Source organism: Sardina pilchardus, chromosome 2, assembly GCF_963854185.1.
Source record: "Sardina pilchardus chromosome 2, fSarPil1.1, whole genome shotgun sequence".
Taxonomy (NCBI): Eukaryota; Metazoa; Chordata; class Actinopteri; order Clupeiformes; family Clupeidae; genus Sardina; species Sardina pilchardus.
Genome location: NC_084995.1, coordinates 4837675 through 4858287, shown reverse-complemented (window position 1 = coordinate 4858287; position 20613 = coordinate 4837675). Strand labels below are relative to the sequence as shown.

General features: G+C 38.4%; 1 protein-coding gene across 1 annotated transcript in view; it reads left to right on the top strand.

The window, feature by feature from the left end:
- Positions 1-20613, top strand: part of wls (Wnt ligand secretion mediator) — a 118233-nt gene that overhangs the window by 67907 nt on the left and 29713 nt on the right. Inside the window, exon 7 of the mRNA XM_062517234.1 lies at positions 5178-5275. Within this exon, the coding sequence (XP_062373218.1) occupies positions 5178-5275 (98 nt within the window). The remainder of the gene's footprint in view (positions 1-5177; positions 5276-20613) is intronic.

Genomic DNA, 20613 nt, shown 5'->3' with positions numbered 1-20613 from the left:
ATTTCAATTGGTAGTTGTAAACTACGTGATACGTTTACGTCTACGTTTAAAAAGCATGTATAGCCTAATTGTGTGTAGTCCTATTATCCAAAAAATCCAACTCCAAGTCCTTGCGAATCAGGCGAGTGATTGTTTGGCCAAAAGCGAAGGTAAACCTATCTTCCGACTGAGAAGAGGTGCATTCAGATCAGGCAAGCAGAGGTAGGCTTGAAGTTTGTGGTAATCGCCCTGTTGCTTTGCATTTTCATTTCAGTTTAAAACGAACAACGCAGAATCCACACAACACCTTTCAACTTTAAAACTTCAAAGAAAAAGTCAACCGGGACCGTTCGCTTCTATGTGTATGGAACGGTGTAGTGACGCATTTCATATGGATGCACTTTTTGACATGTCAGTTAGCCTACTCGTCACTGGCTAGATGTAAAACTGAATTTCGTTACTGGTATTTCACTTGTGCAATGACCGTTAAGTTGAATATACTCGAATCCAAAAACTCATATATGAAAAAAATAGAAATAAATAATAAAAATAATCCATGGCATGACCTCTTCCTGACTGACCAGTGACCCTCATTGAAAAGTCAAACTGGAACTGACAGTGGTTTTTGTTTTGTTTTTACAAAACACAACAACCAAAAAAACCAACAGGTTGGAATGGAATCAATGCATTTCTTTTTTAATAGTCTGCATCAGTCTATGCTAGCAGCAAGTAGAATGGAGAAAAACATTTAATATTTAAATATCGCAAGTTATATCGTTATCGCAGTACTCAATAATGTTATCGCATATCGCATGTTTTCCTAATATCGTGCAGCCCTAATACAAACTAAGACAGCGGATACCTACGGAAACTCAATCACCCACGCAATAAATAAGCTATGTAGCAAAAATTACATTTACCGTGACTCGAAGAGAAACTTAACCGCTTGGTGCTACAGTGGAATAGGCGAACCAACGGGCCAGCACTAAACTCGGATATTTCAGAAGATAAACGCCCCTGTAAGAACCAACCCAGATTCTGTTCAAATATACACACCTATGGCTACTGAAAAATGTAAGGTATTTATCAAATTGGTGTATTAAAATGCATCGTTGTTTTATCATTTCTGAACAAAAGGGCTGGTAGCCTAATTGGTGCTTTTACCATAATGTAGGCTATAAAATCATCTACCTTGTCTGATTTGTGGAACTATTACCTACAACCCTTTGGAGGTGAATGAAGAATGTAATTGGGGAAGTTGATGTGAGCGATTGTATGGAGACGAGAGCTCATAGTGCTGTAGACACCAGGCTGGCATTTCATTTAGCCTGCTCGCTCTTGTGCATCTGAGTTCTCGCTTGTGCATTTGTGCGTCCATGGAGGGAGGGATTGAGTTGTATTTGTTCAAAATCTGCCGGCCGTTTTGCGAATTCCGTACCCAACCTTTAATGGTTTGTTCATCATTAGTAATTTATTGTTCATGCATAATGTATCATCAGTAAAGCATTTGTTCACAATGTTATATATGGTTTGTTCTGTTCATAGTAAGTAAAAGAATGTTTGTAAATACATGATTTATACCTCATAAATACTGAAACAACCAGTTACAAACTATCAGTAAATGCTTTGATCATCTTTTGCAAATTATTACTCCTATGTTAATTCATGATTAACTCAGGAGTTACAAGTGGTTAGTTAATGATATTTGTAAACCCATCTCAAGTGAGAACTTTTTATGCCATGCTACACATTTGCAAATGAGTTGTAAAGACTACATTCACATTCATTAATTTAGCTGACAATTTTATCCAGAGCGACATACACGTCAATTAAATTAAACACAACTGTGGAAGCCGGGAATCGAACCCCCAACTTCTCAAATTACTGCATGCTAGCCATATTCCTTAACCACTTCACTAACTCCTCTGTTATGTTAAAGTAGATGGGATCTTCTTTTGCTTATTTTAAGAGAACTACTTTTCTGTTATGCGTATGACTACATTTGATATAGCACTAACTATTGTATCAATGCGCTGCTTAGAGAGTAGTAGTAGTATATAAGTAATTGACTGTAACGTATACTGAAGTGAAGTTAACCTAGTAAAGACATTTTCACTTTACTCTGGTGTTTATTGATTGTTTGTTGTGAAGTGAAGCACACAGCCTCCGCCCAGTATAATCCTTAATTGTCATTTGTAAACTGCTATTAAATGCTGTTTTCTTCATTTTAAAGCATCATTGCTACATTAACTCTCATCTGTAAATCATGTATACAATTATGAATGGTTTGTTCATAGTAAACACTCGTCTCTATTTTATATTTCTGAATTGATTGTTGAAATAGCACTGAGCAGAGGTAGTGTAGTGGATAAGGAGCAGGGCTAGCATGCAGTAAACTAAAGAGTTGGGTGTTCAATCCCCGGTCTCCACCATTGTGGCCTTGCTCTTTAACTTCATTGATAGATGAAAGTGTCTGCTAAATAAATTGATGTAAATTAACCTTTATAACTCATTTGTAAATGTGTAGCATGGCATATCAGTCCTCACTTGAGATGGGTTCACAAATATCATTACCACTTGTAACTCCTGAGTTAATCATGAATTAACATGTCAACAGGAGTAATACTTTACAAATGATGATCAAAGCATTTACTAATAGTTTGTAACTGGTTGTTTCAGTATTTATGAGGTATGAATCATGTATTTACAAACATTCTTTTACCTACTATTAACACACCATATATAACTTTGTGAACAAATGCTTTACTGATGATAAATTATGCATGAACAATAAATTACTAATGATGAGCAAACCATTAACTAATAGGTAACAAATGCTTAATAAATGATTAATTGTGTGTAGTTATTATAAAGTGTTGCCTGCGTTTTCAGTCTAGACTCACCTTTGAACTTTCACAATTGTTTGCGGATCAAGGAAGTGTCCATATTTGGATTGCATGTTTTGTATCAAGGTCAGGGTAGTGCATGAAATGTTACAACAGTAACTTTTGGCAAATGTAGAAGAAATATACAATTGCGAGTAGACAAAACATAATGAAATAAACACCTAAATGTGTAAATCGGACTTTGTTGTTGTAGTAGTGTGAAAGAATACATGCTACGGTAGCAAACTAGCCCAAAATCTTGCAGTTGGCCAGTGCATGACGTTTGACGTTTGAACAATGTTTTCAGCTACTGTGTCTCGCCTTAAGGCCCATTCATGCTCAACGTAAATTACGGATACGGATATGTGTGGAGTGTTTCAAACGTTCTTTCCGTTGATTTCGTCCGTACTTTGACACGAAATTGAGGGGTTTACGATTACGGATGAAACGGAGCAATACCACAGGAAAAAGTGGGGGCGCTATTGAGTTTATACTTCAACTTCAACTTCAACTTCATTTTGTCCCCCAATGGGGCAATTCATTTGCAGGAGTGAAGAGCACAACACAACATACAACATAAACCACTCACATAAAGGGACAGATCACAGATGACAAGGGACAGATCACAGATGACAGCCAAAGACAACATGATGATAAGATGCATAAAAATAACAGACTGTGCTGTGCCTAGACCAATCTGGCCAAAGTGCTATTTAACTAAAGTGCGCTATGCAATAAGCTACCTCCTTCTCTTGGAGTTGAGGAGGGAGACAGCAGAGGGGATAAAATATTGTGATTGGTGGAAGTCTGAAAAGGGAACCAGAAGGAAGCAGCTCAAATTGTTGGTATAGTGGGTGGGAGCTATCAGACAGGATAGATTTTGCTTTGTTGTGCAACCTTTTATTGCACATGTCCTGCAAGGTTTCCTGTTCCAAACCAATTATTTTGCTGCTGATGTTGACCACTCAAACCACTGATTGAAACCAACAAATAAAAGAGAAGGTAAGCACAGACTCAATAAAAGAACGGTAAAACATGATTATCAGAGTCCTGTCAATCTGAAACTTTGCCAGTTTCCTAAGACAAAATAGACGCTGATGGCTCCTCTTGTACACTGAAACAGTGTTGGACTCGAAGGTCAGTTTTTTTTATCAATAATGGTACCTAAGTACTTATAAGAGTCCACTAATTCAATGTCTTGACCCTGTATTACAGTGTTAACAGGAGGAGGTTGTGTACGTCTAAAATCAATAGTCATGTCCTTCGTCTTAGAGGCATTAATTACTAAAAATGAGTCTTGACACCAATTCATAAAACAATCAACAACTGGGCCATGCAAGAATTCATCCCTGTTCAACAGGCTCACTATCACCGTGTCATCAGCAAACTTCAAAATGTGACGGTTCTCGTATGTGCTTCTGCAATCATTAGTGTACATAATGTACAGTAGAGGAGAGAGAACACATCCCTGCGGAGAGCCGGTGAATGATACAGACAAGTCAGACAGTTTCTCATTTACTCTCACCTTTTGAGTCCTACCCGTAGAATCCAGCCAACAATACTGTTATCCACAGAGAACTGGTCAATGAGTTTCTGTACCAGCAAATGAGGCTGGATAGTATTGAAGGCTGATGAGAAATCCACAAATAATAGTCTAGCATGAGTGCTAGAGACCTCAAGGTGGCGATAGATAAAATTAAGCAGGGTTAAAGTTGCATCTTGCGCACCCCTTTTTGGTCTATAAGCAAACTGCAAGGGATCAAGCAAGTGTTCTGTCCTGGTTAATATTTCTTTCTTTACAAGTTTTTCAAATGATTTCATCACTGATGAGGTCAGAGCTATGGGCCTGAAGTCATTCAAGGTCTTTGGACGGGTGGTTTTAGCAACAGGGACTATGATGGAATGTTTCCACATGGCAGGGACCCTCTGCAAAGACAATGACATGTTAAAAATATGAGTATAAATATGACCCAACTGTTCCGCACAGTGAATGAGCAAACGGCTGCCAATGTTATCTGGACCAGCACTTGTTCTGAGTTTGCAACGTTTGAAGGAACGTTTATTTGGTTGGAATTTAACTATTGAAGCACATTGTGATAGAAGTGTAACAACCTGTACATTTTCTGTATGTTTTATTTTGACATTATTTTATAAAAGATGTATATATTATAGAGATATATTTTCTCAATTGCTGTTTTGACAAACAAATAACCAAACAGAACTGTTATGTTTGTGATGTATTTGATATCTGATAGTATCTTGATATGTATCACAGATATTCCAAAGCATTGATCTATTTATTCTTTATTATAGGACCAGACAGAGAGGAACCGCTTTTCAGTGTACTGGAAGCAGATAGGCCCCATTGTTTTCGGCTCCTTTTGTCTTTTCATATTTGACATGTGTGAGAGGTGAGAAGAACCAAACTGTTGTCATATTCTATAATCGTTTGTGATATTTTTTAAAAAAATTTCAGGCATCAACCATATGAGTCTCTTTGGGATTCAGCATAATTTCATGTTGTACTTCAAAGCTTTTATTTTTATCATTTTATTAAGAAATCATACATTTCTTGAATTTCCCCTTGGGGATAAATAAAGTATCTATCTATCTATCTATCTACATGGTATACTTTTTCAGTGATACCAACAGTGCATGATAATACGTTTGCTGAAATGTCAAGGTCAGAACATTTGGTAGTACTTGGTTTCACTGTTCAAATCCATAATTGGAAAGGGAAGCACAATAATTTAGATGTTTTATTAATTTAGACATTTGGTCCAATCTCGGTTCTTATTTTTACCACAGCCCTTTTATTACCCATTTAGAATGGAGTTTACAAGTGATACTGATTGAAATCCTCCCTTGCAAAAGGGGACATCCCCTCAATAACCCTTTGCCTCACCACATCAATGTTTTTTACATACACAGATTGTTTTTCCTGGATACTTCCGATATACTAAATCTCAATCTCTCTTGCATTCTCACTCTCGTGGGCTATACTGCCCAAAGTTGACAGTCAATGGCCGGGTTTCCCAGAATTCTTAAGAAGCTCTTAAGTGCTAAGAACTTCTTAGGAGCGTTGTAAGAATGTTCTAAGAACGCTCCTAAGAAGTTCTTAGCACTTAAGAGCTTCTTAACACTAGAAGCGCCGGGCCGTTCTGACCCACTTATACCTAGAAGCGCCGCGCCCCGGTCATTTGACCGCTTTGACGACCTACTAGAAGTGCCGTGCTGGTGTGAACTACTTAAAGCGCGGCGAGGCGGTCAAAAGACCGCTGAGTCCTTAGAATGGGAGGCTGTTACTTACACATAATGATAGCTAGATGGCGCTTCGTGCACGAATCAAATCGTTTGGTCTTTGCACTAAGCCATACGTCATTCGTGTCAGACCGTGTTATTGATAGTCTGTAGTTGTTTCATTATGACATACAGCACGTTTGAGTTATCTGTTCATTTATTTGTGTTGATTTGTGTTGTTTGAGGTAAAAACTCTGGAAGAGTTCTTGAACAAACCTTAAAGGAGAATTCCGGTGTGAAATTGAGCTTAACTGTACCGAAACATGCTAAGGTGTACTCACACGTGTTGTAAGACGCACCTTCGCTCACCCCCAGCATTCCGAACTCCTCCGTTTTCAGCCTAGCTTGCAGTAGGCTTGAATCTATTAGATTGGGCATTACGTAGCCTATGCAGCTAAATCGCTATTTTTAAACCATTAAAAAGGTTCCAAGTAACTCCACACTGCATTGGTAGACTTCTGAGGGTCCTGACATTTAAAACGAGATACTGAGAACTTTGGAAATGCACAGGAAGTTTATTTAAAAAGACTGTTTACAAGCAGTGCCTTCATAGAATCTCTCCGCTGGGCGCCATCTTGGAATCAAGTCGCGATAAGCCGACTGACGAGCACGAACGAACAGGAAGGACAGGGGAACATATTGCTAAAGTAATTCCATAGGAAATATAGAGTTATACTGTCTACATGAGCATGATGAGTAACAAAGCTCAAAATGTTTGCAATATGTCCCCCTGTCTTTCCTGTTCGTTTGTGCTCGTCAGTCGACTTATCGCGACTTCACCACAAGATGGCGCCCAGCGGAGAGATTCTATGAAGGTACTGCTTGAATAAACAGTCTTTTTTAATAAACTTCCTGTGCACTTCCAAAGTTCTAAGTATCTCGTTTTAAATGTCAGGACCCTCAGAAGTCTACCAGTGCAGTGTGGAGTTACTTTGAACCTTTTTAATGGTTTAAAAATAGCGATTTACCTGCATAGGCTACGTGATGCCTTATCTAATAGATTCAAGCCTACTGCAAGCTAGGCTGAAAACGGAGGAGTTCGGAATGCTGGGGGTGAGCGAAAGTGCGTCTTACAACACGTGTGAGTACACCTTAACATGTTTCGGTACAGTTAAGCTCAATTTCACACCGGAATTCTCCTTTAAGCAAACTTGACTTTCAACTTTTTCATAGTATTTCATTTTTTATATTTCGTTTTTACATTTTGTATGCTACTTAGAAATGTTATTTATAGGCTATTTTAAAATGGAGGCATGCACTCTGTGATAGGAGCCTGACCCGACGGGAGGGGAAGGATGAAAAATGTCGACCCAACACCAATTTTCATTCATTTAGGGAGAAGCATCTTAGGGTCTAGCTACCTCGGAGGGAGGGAGATAGAGAGAGCTACTGAGCAGGCATATGCGCGAGTGAAAGATATTCTCCGTTTTGCGAATGTGTAGGCTATGTTTGAGATGTCTGCTGAAAAAGAGCTATAGGCCTATTGTTTCTACAATTTAAGCTAACTTCTATGTGAATTCGAGATTCAGGATTGAGACACACATTTTAACCAGTCATTGAAGTGTAGCTGTAGCCAACTGGTTAGAGCTTCGGCCTCATCACCCAAGGGTTGCTGGTTCGATCCCCGACCCATTCAGGGCTGAAGTTCTTTTGAGTAAGGCATCAATAAAGTAGGCTATATTCTATTCTATTCTTTTCTATTCACACAACTACACGCACGCTGGTGAATTCGAACATTCTGAAACGCGCATATGCGATGAAACATGATTGCGAGTTGCCTAGCCAGCCTACAGCCTACAGGGGACAGAGAGAGGGGGTGGGGAGGCAGTTAATTGTCCTCAATGCCGCGGTGATGTCTGTAGCCTAGACGAGTGTATGGGGGAGGGGGAATGATCGGTTTCAAATAGGCTATGTTTGCAATGGATAGTGTGTTATGTATAGACCCCGAAGCCATTTGCTTTGAGAATAACGGCTGGCTGGTGAAGTTGTTGGCTGGCTAGCTGGCTCAGGCAAAACCTAAATGCTGCCTGCAGCCGCCAAAGTTTTCATGACTGATAATGGCTTTAGTTGCCACTTCATGTCTACAGATGTCTATATTGTACTAGATCTCAACACACAATGTTATTGTATTGTTTTGGACAACGTTCTGCACATTTCACTTCATTGTAGACTGCATGCGTTGTGAGCAGTGCAGCAATCTCTAGAAAGGAAACGGTGGAAGTCGCAGCCTAATAGCCTATCGCGTTGGCTATCGTGCAATGCTGTAAATCCGTCTGCGCCTTGGTCGGGAACAGCTGTTCATCAACCGTTATATTCTCACCGGGAGTGTAAGAAGCAATGCTGTTTCTTACAAACTTATCGAAAATCTCTGATATCATGGCAAATTTATCTGCTACAAGGCGGACAGACCTTGTGTTCTTGTCGTCAAAACGCAGATAACGCATGATGTCTCTGAATTTCTGTCGAGACATAGTCTCTTTGAACATAGCATTTCCCAAGTCAGCCGACCAATATAGTCATCCAAATTCATGCTTTTACCACCCCTAATGCCTCTCAGATAAATGAGACCCATGAATGCTTTCAGGTCATCAGCTGTTACTTTGAATGTATCAGCATTATTTCGATCAGCCACAGCCCCCATTGTGATTATTGCACCACGCAACTCTACCCAAGTGTAGCCGCCCAACTACACAATGAGCTGTAGATTTGTGGACTGATTTATAGCTCCCAATGTCTCCGAAATGCAAATGCGAATACAATGATCCCGCCCATGTCGTCATCATCTTTTATCACTTGTCAATTGCTGTGAAGGTGTGATCCAAGAGGTGTCATCCCAGCCCCCCACTGCTACCGCGTCGTGAATAATTGTCCTCGCCAACTCAAAAGTTCCCTTGCTATGTATTTAATCATTCAAATGCTTACTTTATATGTTGCTTATTTCGGGGAGATGTCGTGAATATCATGATATACATGTTCTTTACCACATTTATCATCCAGACTCAATCTAAAGATGAGAGTTAAAAAGAGATAGGCCTATACAGGGAATCGAACCCCCGTCGTTTGCGTAGACGGTCAGATATTTACCCCTAAACCAACTGATTCGCGTGACGAAATAAGCAATGAGAGAGATACTAGGCACCCGCCGTCGCAAAAACCTGGAATGAATATCATAATAGAAAATAGTTTGTACAATAGTAAACTATTTACAGCAAAAATGTAAGAAAATGCTTATAGCCTACATTAGTCTGAACTTTAAAGATACAACTAGGCCTATAGAAGATATACAACTTAGAAGATATAGAACTATGAATGTACGTAGGCATACAAAGTAGGCTAAGTAAGGGATAACGGCCGACGAGGTGACCGGTTCGATGGAAATAATGGCTAGGTGGGGGTCTAGAACTCCGGCGACGTGCGAAGCACGGAGACGGAGTTACCTCCGCCGTGCCATTATTTCCATCGAACCGGTCGACCTCGAAGGCCGTTATCCCGCTTATCTCCCGTTTGTATTCATAACCTGTATATTTAGAGCATAGTTTTATTCCACCGTTGCGTCCGTTAACATCGCTAAAACTGTCTTGACTGTGGGACTACTTTCCGCCACATATCAACTTTCTACTTGTGGGACAAAACTGCCGTTACTAGTTCTAGATGGATGGTTGCTATGGCCAAAAGCCAGTTGTTAGTTCTAAATGGCTGGTTGCTAAGGCCAAAAGCCAGTCGTTAGTTCTATCTCTCCCGTTGTCAAGCGGGCATATCCCAGGATTCTGATTAACTTTAACTTTGAAAGGTCGCTACTTTTATAGCCTACATGGCATCCAACTAGCTACAATCCACCTCCGTCATATGCTACAATGTTTCTATGGTTCTGCACGTCTGTATTTCAGCTAGGATGCAACGTGACAGTTCATTTAAACTTCGCAACGAGTTTGGCGAATTAATATTCAAGTGTGATACGGGAACTACTTCAAAGGTAGCAGGTTATACGAAGTTAATGGCCACCCCATCAGCCAATCAGAGAAGAGAATTCCATTGTTGAGGGAGATAAGCCCAAATAAATGCATAAGAAAGGTTTGCCCACAGATGAATGATTTGGCCTAAATTAATTTAATAGGCTACGGCGAATTTCAGCTGAAAATAATGTTTACACTTTTTACCACTGTAAATCGCCTCCATACACTATGCCATGTAACGGAAAAATAGTTATTAAAATAAATAACATATATAATAGGCTACATATTGCACATATATAGACTATATGTTTTATTATATTATCCTCATGCCCGACTGACAGGAAACTTATGGGAACCCTTGCGACATCTGCTGTGAGAAAAGTGAATAGCAGCCTGGAAAAACATGGCCGAACGTGAGACTCGCATTGTTGTGAAATAAGTAATAGCAAAATAGCTCTAAACTAGCTTGTACCGGTGTGCTTTTGATCATGTAAAAATACTGGGTGATAAAACAACGCATATTTAGGAAAAGTTGTGGACGTAGGGTCCTGGAATGTAATCGAGTGAAAAGATTTTTTTTTTTTTGTAATGACTGCGGTCAAATGACCGCAGCCCGGCAGTTCTAGGTATATCTAGGTCAAACCCACACGGCGCTTCTAGTAATACGCGTCAGCGGTCAAATGACCGGCGCTTGGCGCTTCTAGTGTTAACGATTCTGGGAAACCCGGCCATTGTCTTCAAAATGCGCCAAACACAGCACTAGTTTGGTACCATAGTGTTCCAAAAATAAATTGTAACCATTTCTCATTCAACTCGTCTTTCTTTATCAGGAGATGCAATCTAGATGTTTTGTTTAGGCATAACACACAGGTTCTCTGTCGTCAAAATTCTGTAACTAAACAGTCAGCAACTATGTGTATTATAGATTCTGTCAGAATTTCTGTTGGTGGTTACGAACCAACCAAGTGGGCAGGACCATGAATAATAATATAAAAAACATTGTTACCACAGATAAATTATCTACCAAGCATAAATTTCGATAACACTTTATAATAATTACTACACACAATTCATCATTTATTAAGCATTTGTAAACTATTAGTATATGGCTTGTTCGTTATTTGAAAAGTATTATTTCTCATCAGTAAAGCATTTGTACACAGTGTTATACATGTTGTGTTCATAGCTAAGACGCATATGTTTACAATATGTTCATATATGTTTAATACTTAATAAATGATATAATTTCCTTGGAATCACATTCTCTAGTTATGAGTGCATGAAAATGCAAAAATGGCTTTTATTTTGAAACAGTTGTGAGTAGAGGAAACAGTTGAACAGGATATGTAGTCTTAAGAGAGCTAGAAAGCCTGAGACAGAGAGTTGCTGCCAGGTGGCTTTGAACACCTGGCATAAGATTCTAATTGCTTAACGCCTTTATTGTGATGTCAAAATCACAATGTTAAGTCTATGGGGAAATTGTTATAGTTTTTATTTAATAGTTCAAAAAGTATAAAAGCAACAAAGTTGAAAAATACATAGCTGAAGTCACCTAAGTAAGACCTACGCAGTGCAGTTTGAATGAAGTTTCTACGTTAAACGTTGAAGCTGAATTAGAAGCACAAAAAGCGTTAGAAGAAGAATAATATCGATAACTAGAAATGCAATTCCAAGGAACTACCAGTGCATGAAAAATGAAAAAAATTATAGATAGATAATGTTGATATGGCTACTAAGGTGTAGCTAGGGTAAAGATGGTGATTGCATAGTTTAAAGAAAGTTGATAGTGTGAAGGTAGACAGCAAAGATTCTAGAACAGAGCAAGATGGATCAGTTGCCTCAAAAGAATGAAGTACGGTACAGGGCGCCATTTTGGTAAGCTCAGCAACATTTCTGACACAGTTCCAATCATATAAACCCACCTCAACAGCTGTTTTTGCCGTTGCCAGCTGTTTTTTGTTTTGTTTTGTTACTCGGTAATGATCTGGCCGTGTGAAAGGCACGATTTATTACTTTTCGGCTTACCAAAATGGCGCCCATGGAGCGTTAGAATGTACTTCAAAAAATCCAACGTATTCTCCGGCCAGTGATCCATCTTGCTCTGTTCTAGAATCTTTGGTAGACAGTTTAAGATAGCCTCGCGAGCCATCCACGTACTTCCGGCCAAGGATTGCCTCCACTACGAGTCTGGCCGTGCTCCTCTGTGGAGCATTCTGCTCGGTAGAATTGTAACAGAACGCCCCCCCTCCAGAAAGCAGCCAATAAACGAAGAGACGGGTTGGTGGGGGCGAAAGGGGGAGGGCGCTCGTGACGATGACGTTAAACGCCTGCGCTATGTTGTTATGAGTAACTATCGCCGATTGGGTGAGAGCTGTCCAATCAATTCAAACCAGAACTGGGCGTTACTTCCCGCTTCCTGCAAGCGCTTCAGAGCAAAGAAATTCCAGACCATAATACGAAATGAAATGGTAGTATTATGGGATGGTCAGGACCAGGCTAAGTTTAAGAGTCATTGCACGAGAAAACCAGGCAAAACCAGCAGGAGGTAGGAAGATGGGGGTCGGCCAAATCGGCTCATACTTTGTATATGTGATAAGTATGTGGAACTATGAACAGCCATATACTTAAAACCCTCAAACTCTTTTTTGTTGTGGAGTTCTGGGGCCCCTCTCAGAGAACCTCAAAAATCCAACAAACATGACTGAAATTGCAATTTCTACCCTGATTATCCTGATAAAGATATGAACATGAGCTTTATGTTTCCATAGAGCTTAGGTAGAATAGTTTTAAAGACCAAAAGGTGCACTAGGGGGTTATCTGCACCACTGAAAGCAGAATTTTCATCCCTCTAAAATTGGTCATTTTTAGGAGGCATTATCTCACATTCGCAGTGGCTTTGGTGGATGGTTTTACTGTTGCTGGACAGAGGAACATCTTCTGATTCAAAAACAATTGTTGTCTAATTGGGCCACACATAATGTGCGCCGTGCACATAATGTGCGCCGTGCGCCGGGTATCCATGGTGGTCACTATCAGGAATCAAGAAGTTACTGCAGTATAATCATGTTGGTTGCTATGGAAACGTTCATAAACACTTCATTTCAATTGGTTGTTAGGTACATGGAAGTTTTATGTAGTTGACTGGAGGCATAGTTGATGGTAACTGACAGTTGGAATGGTTGAACAGTTAAATAGTTGAGTAGTTATATGGTTAAATTATTTAATAGTGTATTATTGCAGTGAGGACTTTTTATTTTGAAACAGTTGTGGACAGAGGAAACAGTTTAACAGGATATGTAGTCTTCAGAGAGATTGTATGCTTAAAGCCAGAGAAACTGACAGTTGGTGCCCAGCAGCCGGTTGCACCAGTTGAACGTAAGTTCCATCTTAGCTTAGTTCGAACGTAAACTGGCGCTACGTTGAGGTTTACGAACTACTAAAATAGAACGGGTTGCACCAAGCAGATAGATTCAGCGGCATTAAGTTATGACTTAAATGACACACTAACTTACACCACTCTTTCCCTAGGTGTAAGTCCCATCGTAACTATTTTGTTAACATGTTTTTTTCATTTAAACGGTGGAAATGTTACATTTAACAAAGTATAAGCCGAGAAGAGTTGCATACGCGACCCTTACAAACATTTAATTTACTTCGGCAGTGTTTGAATCATGTTATTCTGGAAATCCTAGGCCTAATGGACGTAGCAGTACAAATACCAAAGCTATCCACTCAAAGCACACATTTCCTTGCTGTTTATTGAGCTGTTATCAGAGATTTCATTCTAGCAGCTAGTCATATTAGAAAGATTTACCGTTACCTTAGTGCAACCGGCTGCAGGTGGCTGGCCTACTGACATAAGATTCTAATTGCTGATGTCATAATGGGGCAATGTTAAGTCTATGGGGGAATAAAGAAGTTACTGTAGTATAATCATGTTTGTTGCTATGGAAACTGTCATAAACGCTTAATTTGAATGGTTGCTATGTTGGTTGCTAGGTACATGGAGGTCTCATGTAGTTGACTGGAGGCATAGTTGATGATAACTGACAGTTTGAATGGTTGAACAGTTAAATAATTGAGTAGTTTCAATGGTTAAATGATTTAATAGTGTGTTATTGCAGTGAGGACTTTTATTTTGAAACCGCTGTGGACAGAGGAAGTAGTGAAACAGGATCTGTAGTCTTAATGAGGTTGTATGCTTAAGGCCTGAGAGAGAGAGAGCTGCTGCAGCTGGCCTGGCCACCCGGCATAAGATTCTAATTCCCCTATTATGATGTCATAATCACAATGTTAAGTATATGGGGAAATTGTAATAGTTTTTAATTAATAGTTCAAAAAGTTACAAAGTTACAAAGTTAAACAATACATTCCTCAGGTCTCCTAAGTAAGATCTACGTAACACAGTTTGAATGAAGTTTCTACGTTAAACGGTTCAAGCTGAATTGCGTGCGTTAGAAGAAGAACTAGAGAATGTAATTCCAAGGAAATTACGAGTGCATGAAAATGCAAAAATGTACAGATAAATCATGTAGATATGGTTACTAAGGTGTTGCTAGGGTAGACATGGTGGTTTCATAGTTTTTGAAAGTTGATAGTGCGAAGATAGACTGTTTAAAATTGAATTAGCTTACCTGATTACCAGATTAGCTAACCTGGCTAATGATTTTTAGCAGTTATGCAAAAATGCTAACTATGCTAACAATGCTTACCATGCTAACTATGGTTACGAGGTTGATTAGCTAATTTAGTTGATGATTTCTAGCAGTTATGCTAAAAATGCTAACTATGTTAACAATGCTAACTTTGCTAACAATGCTAACCAGGTTGATTAGCTAACTTAGCTAATGATTTCTAGCAGTTATGTTAAAAATGCTAACTATGCTAACCATGCTAACTAGCTAACTTGCTAGTGAGGACTTTTATTTTGAAACATTTGTTGCTAGGGTATCCATGATGGCCACTATCAGAAATAAAGAAGTTACTGTAGTATAATCATGTTGGTTGCTATGGAAACTGTCATAAAAAGCTTAATTTTAATGGTTGCTATGTTGGTTGCTAGGTACCTGGAGGTTTCATGTAGTTGACTGGAGGCATAGTTGATGATAACTGACAGTTGGAGTGGTTGAACAGTTAAATAGTTGAGTATTTTCAATGGTTAAATGATTTAATAGTGTATTATTGCAGTGAGGACTTTTATTTTGAAACAGTTGTGGACAGAGGAAGTATGAAACAGGATCTGTAGTCTTAATGAGATTGTATGCTTAAAGCCTGAGAGAGAGAGAGCTGCTGCACCTGGACTGGCCACCTGGCATAAGATTCTAATTGCCCTATTATGATGTCATAATGTAATGTTAAGTCTATGGGGAAATTTTAATAGTTTTTATTTAGTAGTTCAAAAAGTATAAAAGTTACAAAGTTGAAAAATACATAGCTGAAGTCACCTAAGTAAGACCTACGCACCACAGTTTGAATGAAGTTTCTACGTTAAACGGTTGAAGCTGAATTGCACGCACAAAAACGTTAGAGGAAAAATAAAAAAATAAAAAAATCGGATAACAGTAGAGTGCATTTTCATGCACTCTAATAAGAAGAAGTTGAAGCCTAGGAAGAACAGTACAGTGCATTTTCATGCACTGTAATAATAACCAGAAATGCAATTCCAAGGAATTACCAGTGCATGAAAATGCAAAAATGTGTATAGATAATGTAGATATGGTTACTAAGGTGTAGCTAGGGCAAACATGGTGGTTGTATAGTTTAAATAGAGTTGATAGTGTGAAGGTAGACAGTTTAAAGCTTAAACATTCCAGTTCTAACTTAACTAATGATTTCTAACAGGTATGTTAAAATGTTAACTATGTTAACAATGATCACCAGGTTTATTGGTTTACTTAGCTAATGATTTCTAACAGTTATGGTAAAAATGCTAACAATGCTAACTATGTTAACAATGCTAACAGGGTTGATCAGCTAACTTAGTTGATGATTTCTAACAGTTATGTTAAAAATGCTAACCATGCTAACTTTGCTAACAATGCTAACCAGATTGATTAGCTAACTAAGCTGATGATTTTTAGCAATTATGCTAACAATGCTAATTATGTTAACAATGCCAACTTGCTAGTGAGGACTTTTATTTTGAAACATTTTTTGCTAGGGTATCAATGGTTGCCACTATCAGGAATAAAGAAGTTGCAGTAGTATAATCATGTTGGTTGCTATGGAAACAGTCATAAAGGTTTAATTTTAATGGTTGCTATGTTGGTTGCTAGGTACATGGAGGTTGACTGGAGGCGTAGTTGAAGATAACTGACTGTTGGAATGGTTGAACAGTTAAATAGTTGAGTAGTTATAATGGTTAAATTATTTAATAGTTTATTATTGCAATGAGGACTTTTATTTTGAAACAATTGTGGACAGAGGAAACAGTTTAACAGGATATGTAGTCTTCAGAGAGATTGTATGCTTAAAGCCTGAGAGAGAGAGAGAGAGCTGCTGCAGGTGGGGCTGGCCACCTGGCATAAGATTCTAATTGCTTAACGACCCGATTGTGATGTCATAGAGGCCCATGTTAAGTCTATGGGGAAATTTTTAATAGTTTTTCATTTATAGTTTAGAAAGTATAAAAGTTACAAAGTTGAAAAATACATTGCACAGGTCTCCTTAGTAAGACCTACGTAGCAAAGTTTGAATCAAGTTTCTACATTAAACGGTTCAAGCTGAATTGCGAGCGTTAGAAGAAGTTGGAATAATAACTAGAAATGCAATTCCAAGGAATTACCAGTGCATGAAAATGCAAAAATAGATAGATAATGTAGATATGGTTACTAAGGTGTAGCTAGGGTAAACATGGTGGTTGCATAGTTTACAGAGAGTTGATAGTGTGAAGGTAGACAGTTTAAAGATGAAACGTTCCAGTTCTAACTTAACTAATGATTTCCATTCATGTTAAAATGTTGATTAGCTAACTTAGCTAATGATTTCTAGCAGTTACGCTAAAAATGCTTATTATGCTAGCAATGCTAACTTTACTAACAATGCTAACCAGGTTGATTAGCTAACTTAACCGATGATTTCTAGCAGTAATGTTAAAAATGCTAACTATGCTAACAATGCTAAATTTGCTAACAATGCTAACCAGGTTGATTAGCTAACTTAGTTGATGATTTTTTGCAGTAATGCTAAAAATGCTAACTATGCTAACAGTGCTAACTATGCTAACCATGCTAACTAGCTAACTTGCTAGTGAGGACTTTTATTTTGAAACATTTGTTGCTAGGGTATCCATGGTGGCCACTATCAGGAAACAAGAAGTTACTGCAGTATAATCATGTTGGTTGCTATGGAAACGGTCATAAACACTTAATTTTAATGGTTGCTATGTTGGTTGCTAGGTACATGGAGGTTTCATGTAGTTGACTGGAGGCATAGTGGATGATAACTGACAGTTGGAATGGTTGAACAGTTCAATAGTTGAGTAGTTTCAATGGTTAAATTATTTAATAGTGTATTATTGCAGTGAGGACCTTTATTTTGAAACAGTTTTGGACAGAGGAAGTAGTGAAACAGGATCTGTAGTCTTAATGAGTTTGTATGCTTAAAGCCTGAGACAGAAGGTGCCTCTCATATAGCGTTTACGCGTCCTCTCTCGCTCCTCACTGATCTACATAAAGAATGATGGAGCGGCAACAATGGGATAGTCTAGCCCTTCTTCTATCTTTCTTTATGTAGATCATTGAGGATCGAGGAGCGAGGGAGGACATATAAACGCTGCTTGAGAGGGACCCACAGTAAATACTTTAAAAGTTGTATGTAGATAGTCTAATTAATGTTGATAGACAGAATGTTTAATGGATGTTGATAGGCAGATTGTTTAATAGATATTGATTGACAGTTTAATGGGTGGATGAGTGAATGGTCTGAAGAAGATGAATGGATAGAAGGTTGGATGGAATGTGCCTTATATTCTTGTTAAGAGAGACACTGATACAGCTCTCTGAGAGTAGTTGACACAGGTGTAACCAATTTAACTGGCTAGTCTTAAGAGAGCCAGAGTAGGCTACTCTTAAAGCCTGAGACAGAGTAAATAATTTAAAAGTTCAATGTAGATAGTCTAATTAATATTGATAGACAGAGAGTTTAATGGATGTTGATAGACAGATTGTTTAATAGATGTTGATAGACAGTTTAATGGGTGGATGAGTGAATGGTCTGAAGAAGATGAATGGATAGAATGTTGGATGGAATGTGCCTTATATTCTTGTAGAATGGAGAGACACAGCTCTCTACTGAGAGTAGTGGATACAGATACAGGTGTAATCAATTTAACTGGCTAGTCTTAAGAGAGCCAGCCTGAGACAGAGTAGATTATTTAAAAGTTCAATGTAGAGCGTCTAATTGATGTTGTTGATAGGCAGACTGTTTAGAATGGGTGGATGAGTGAATGGTTTGAAGAAGATGAATGGATATAAAGTTGGATGGAATTAGGAGGACTTATTTTGATACTGTTGTGCGCAGAGGATACAGGGGAACAGAATATGTAGTCTTCAGAGAGGAGCCTGAGAGAAACTGACAGTTGGTGCCCAGGTGGCCGGCCACCTGGCATAAGATTCTAATTGCTGCCGTGATGTCATAATGAGCAATGTTAAGTCTATGGGGGAAATGGTAATAGTTTTTAACTAATAGTTTAAAAAGTATAAAAGTTACAAAGTTGAAAAATACAAAGCACACATCGCGTAAGTAAGACCTACGCGACATAGTTTGAATGGAGTTTCTACGTTAAGCGGTTGAAGCTGAATTGCGTGCGTTAGAAGAAGAATAATAAGAAGTTGAAGCCTAGGAAGAACAGTACAGTACTGTGACTAGAAATGTAATTCCAAGGAATTACCAGTGCATGAAAATGCAAAAATTTATAGATAGATTATGTAGATATGGTTACTAAGGTGTAGCTAGGGTAAACATGGTGGTTGCATAGTTTAAAGAGAGTTGATAGTGTGAAGGTAGACAGTTTAAAGCTTAAACATTCCAGTTCTAACTTAACTAAGGATTTCTAACAGGTATGTTAAAATGTTAACTATGCTAACAATGATAACCAGGTTGATTGGTTTACTTAGTTAATGATTTTTAACAGTTGTGGTAAAAATGCTAACTATGCTAACCAAGTTGATCAGCTAACTTAACTAATGATTTCTAACGGAAATGCTGAAAATTGCTAACTATGCTCACAATACTAACTATGCTAACAATGCTAACCAGGTTGATTAGCTAACTTAGCTAATCATTATGCTAAAATGCTAACTATGTTAACAATGTTAACTAGGTTGATTAGCTAACTTAGCTAATCATTTCTAGCAGTTATGCTAAAAATGCTAACTATGCTAACTATGTTAACCATGCTAACTTGCTAGTGAGGACTTCAATATTGAAACATTTGTTGAGAGGGTATCCATGGTGGCCAGTATCAGGAAACAAGAAGTTACTGCAGTATAATCATGTTGGTTGCTATCGAAACGGTCATAAACGCTTAATTTCAATGGTTGCTATGTTGGTTGCTAGGTACATGGAGGTTTCATGTAGTTGACTGGAGGCATAGTTGATGATAACTGACAGTTGGAATGGTTGAACAGTTAAATAGTTGAGTAGTTTCAATGGTTAAATGATTTAATGGTGTATTATTGCAGTGAGGACTTTTATTTTGAAACAGTTGTGGACAGAGGAAACAGTTAACAGGATATGTAGTCTTCAGAGAGATTGTATGCTTATAGCCAGAGAAACTGACAGTTGATACAGGTGTAATCAATTTAACTGGCTAGTCTTAAGAGAGCCAGAGTGTATATGCTTGAAGCATGAGACAGAGTAGAGTAAATAATTTAAAAGTTGAATGTAGTCTAATTAATGTTGATAGACAGAGAGTTTAATGGATGTTGATGGACAGTTTAATCAATGGGTGGATGAGTGAATGGTCTGAAGAAGATGAATGGATAGAAAGTTGGATGGAATGTGCCTTATATTCTTGTAGAATGGAGAGACACAGCTCTCTACTGAGAGTAGTGGATACAGATACAGGTGTAATCAATTTAACTGGCTAGTGTTTGTTTAAAGCCTGAGAGAGAGAGAGAGCTGCTGCACCTGGACTGGCCACCTGGCGTAACATTCTAATTGCTGCCATGATGTCATAATGAGCAATGTTAAGTCTATGGGGAAATAGCTCAATGTTAAATCTATGGGGAAACAGTTTTTAATGAATAGTTCAAAAAGTATAAAAGTTACAAAGTTGAAAAATACAAAGCCCACATCGCGTAAGTAAGACCTACGCAACGAAGTTTGAATGAAGTTTCTACGTTAAACGGTTGAAGCTGAATTGCGTGCGTTAGAAGAAGAAGAATAAGAAAAAGCCTAGGAAGAACAGTACAGTGCATTTTCATGCACTGTAATAAGAAGCCTAGGAAGAACAGTACAGTGCATTTTCATGCACTGTAATAAGTCGGATAACG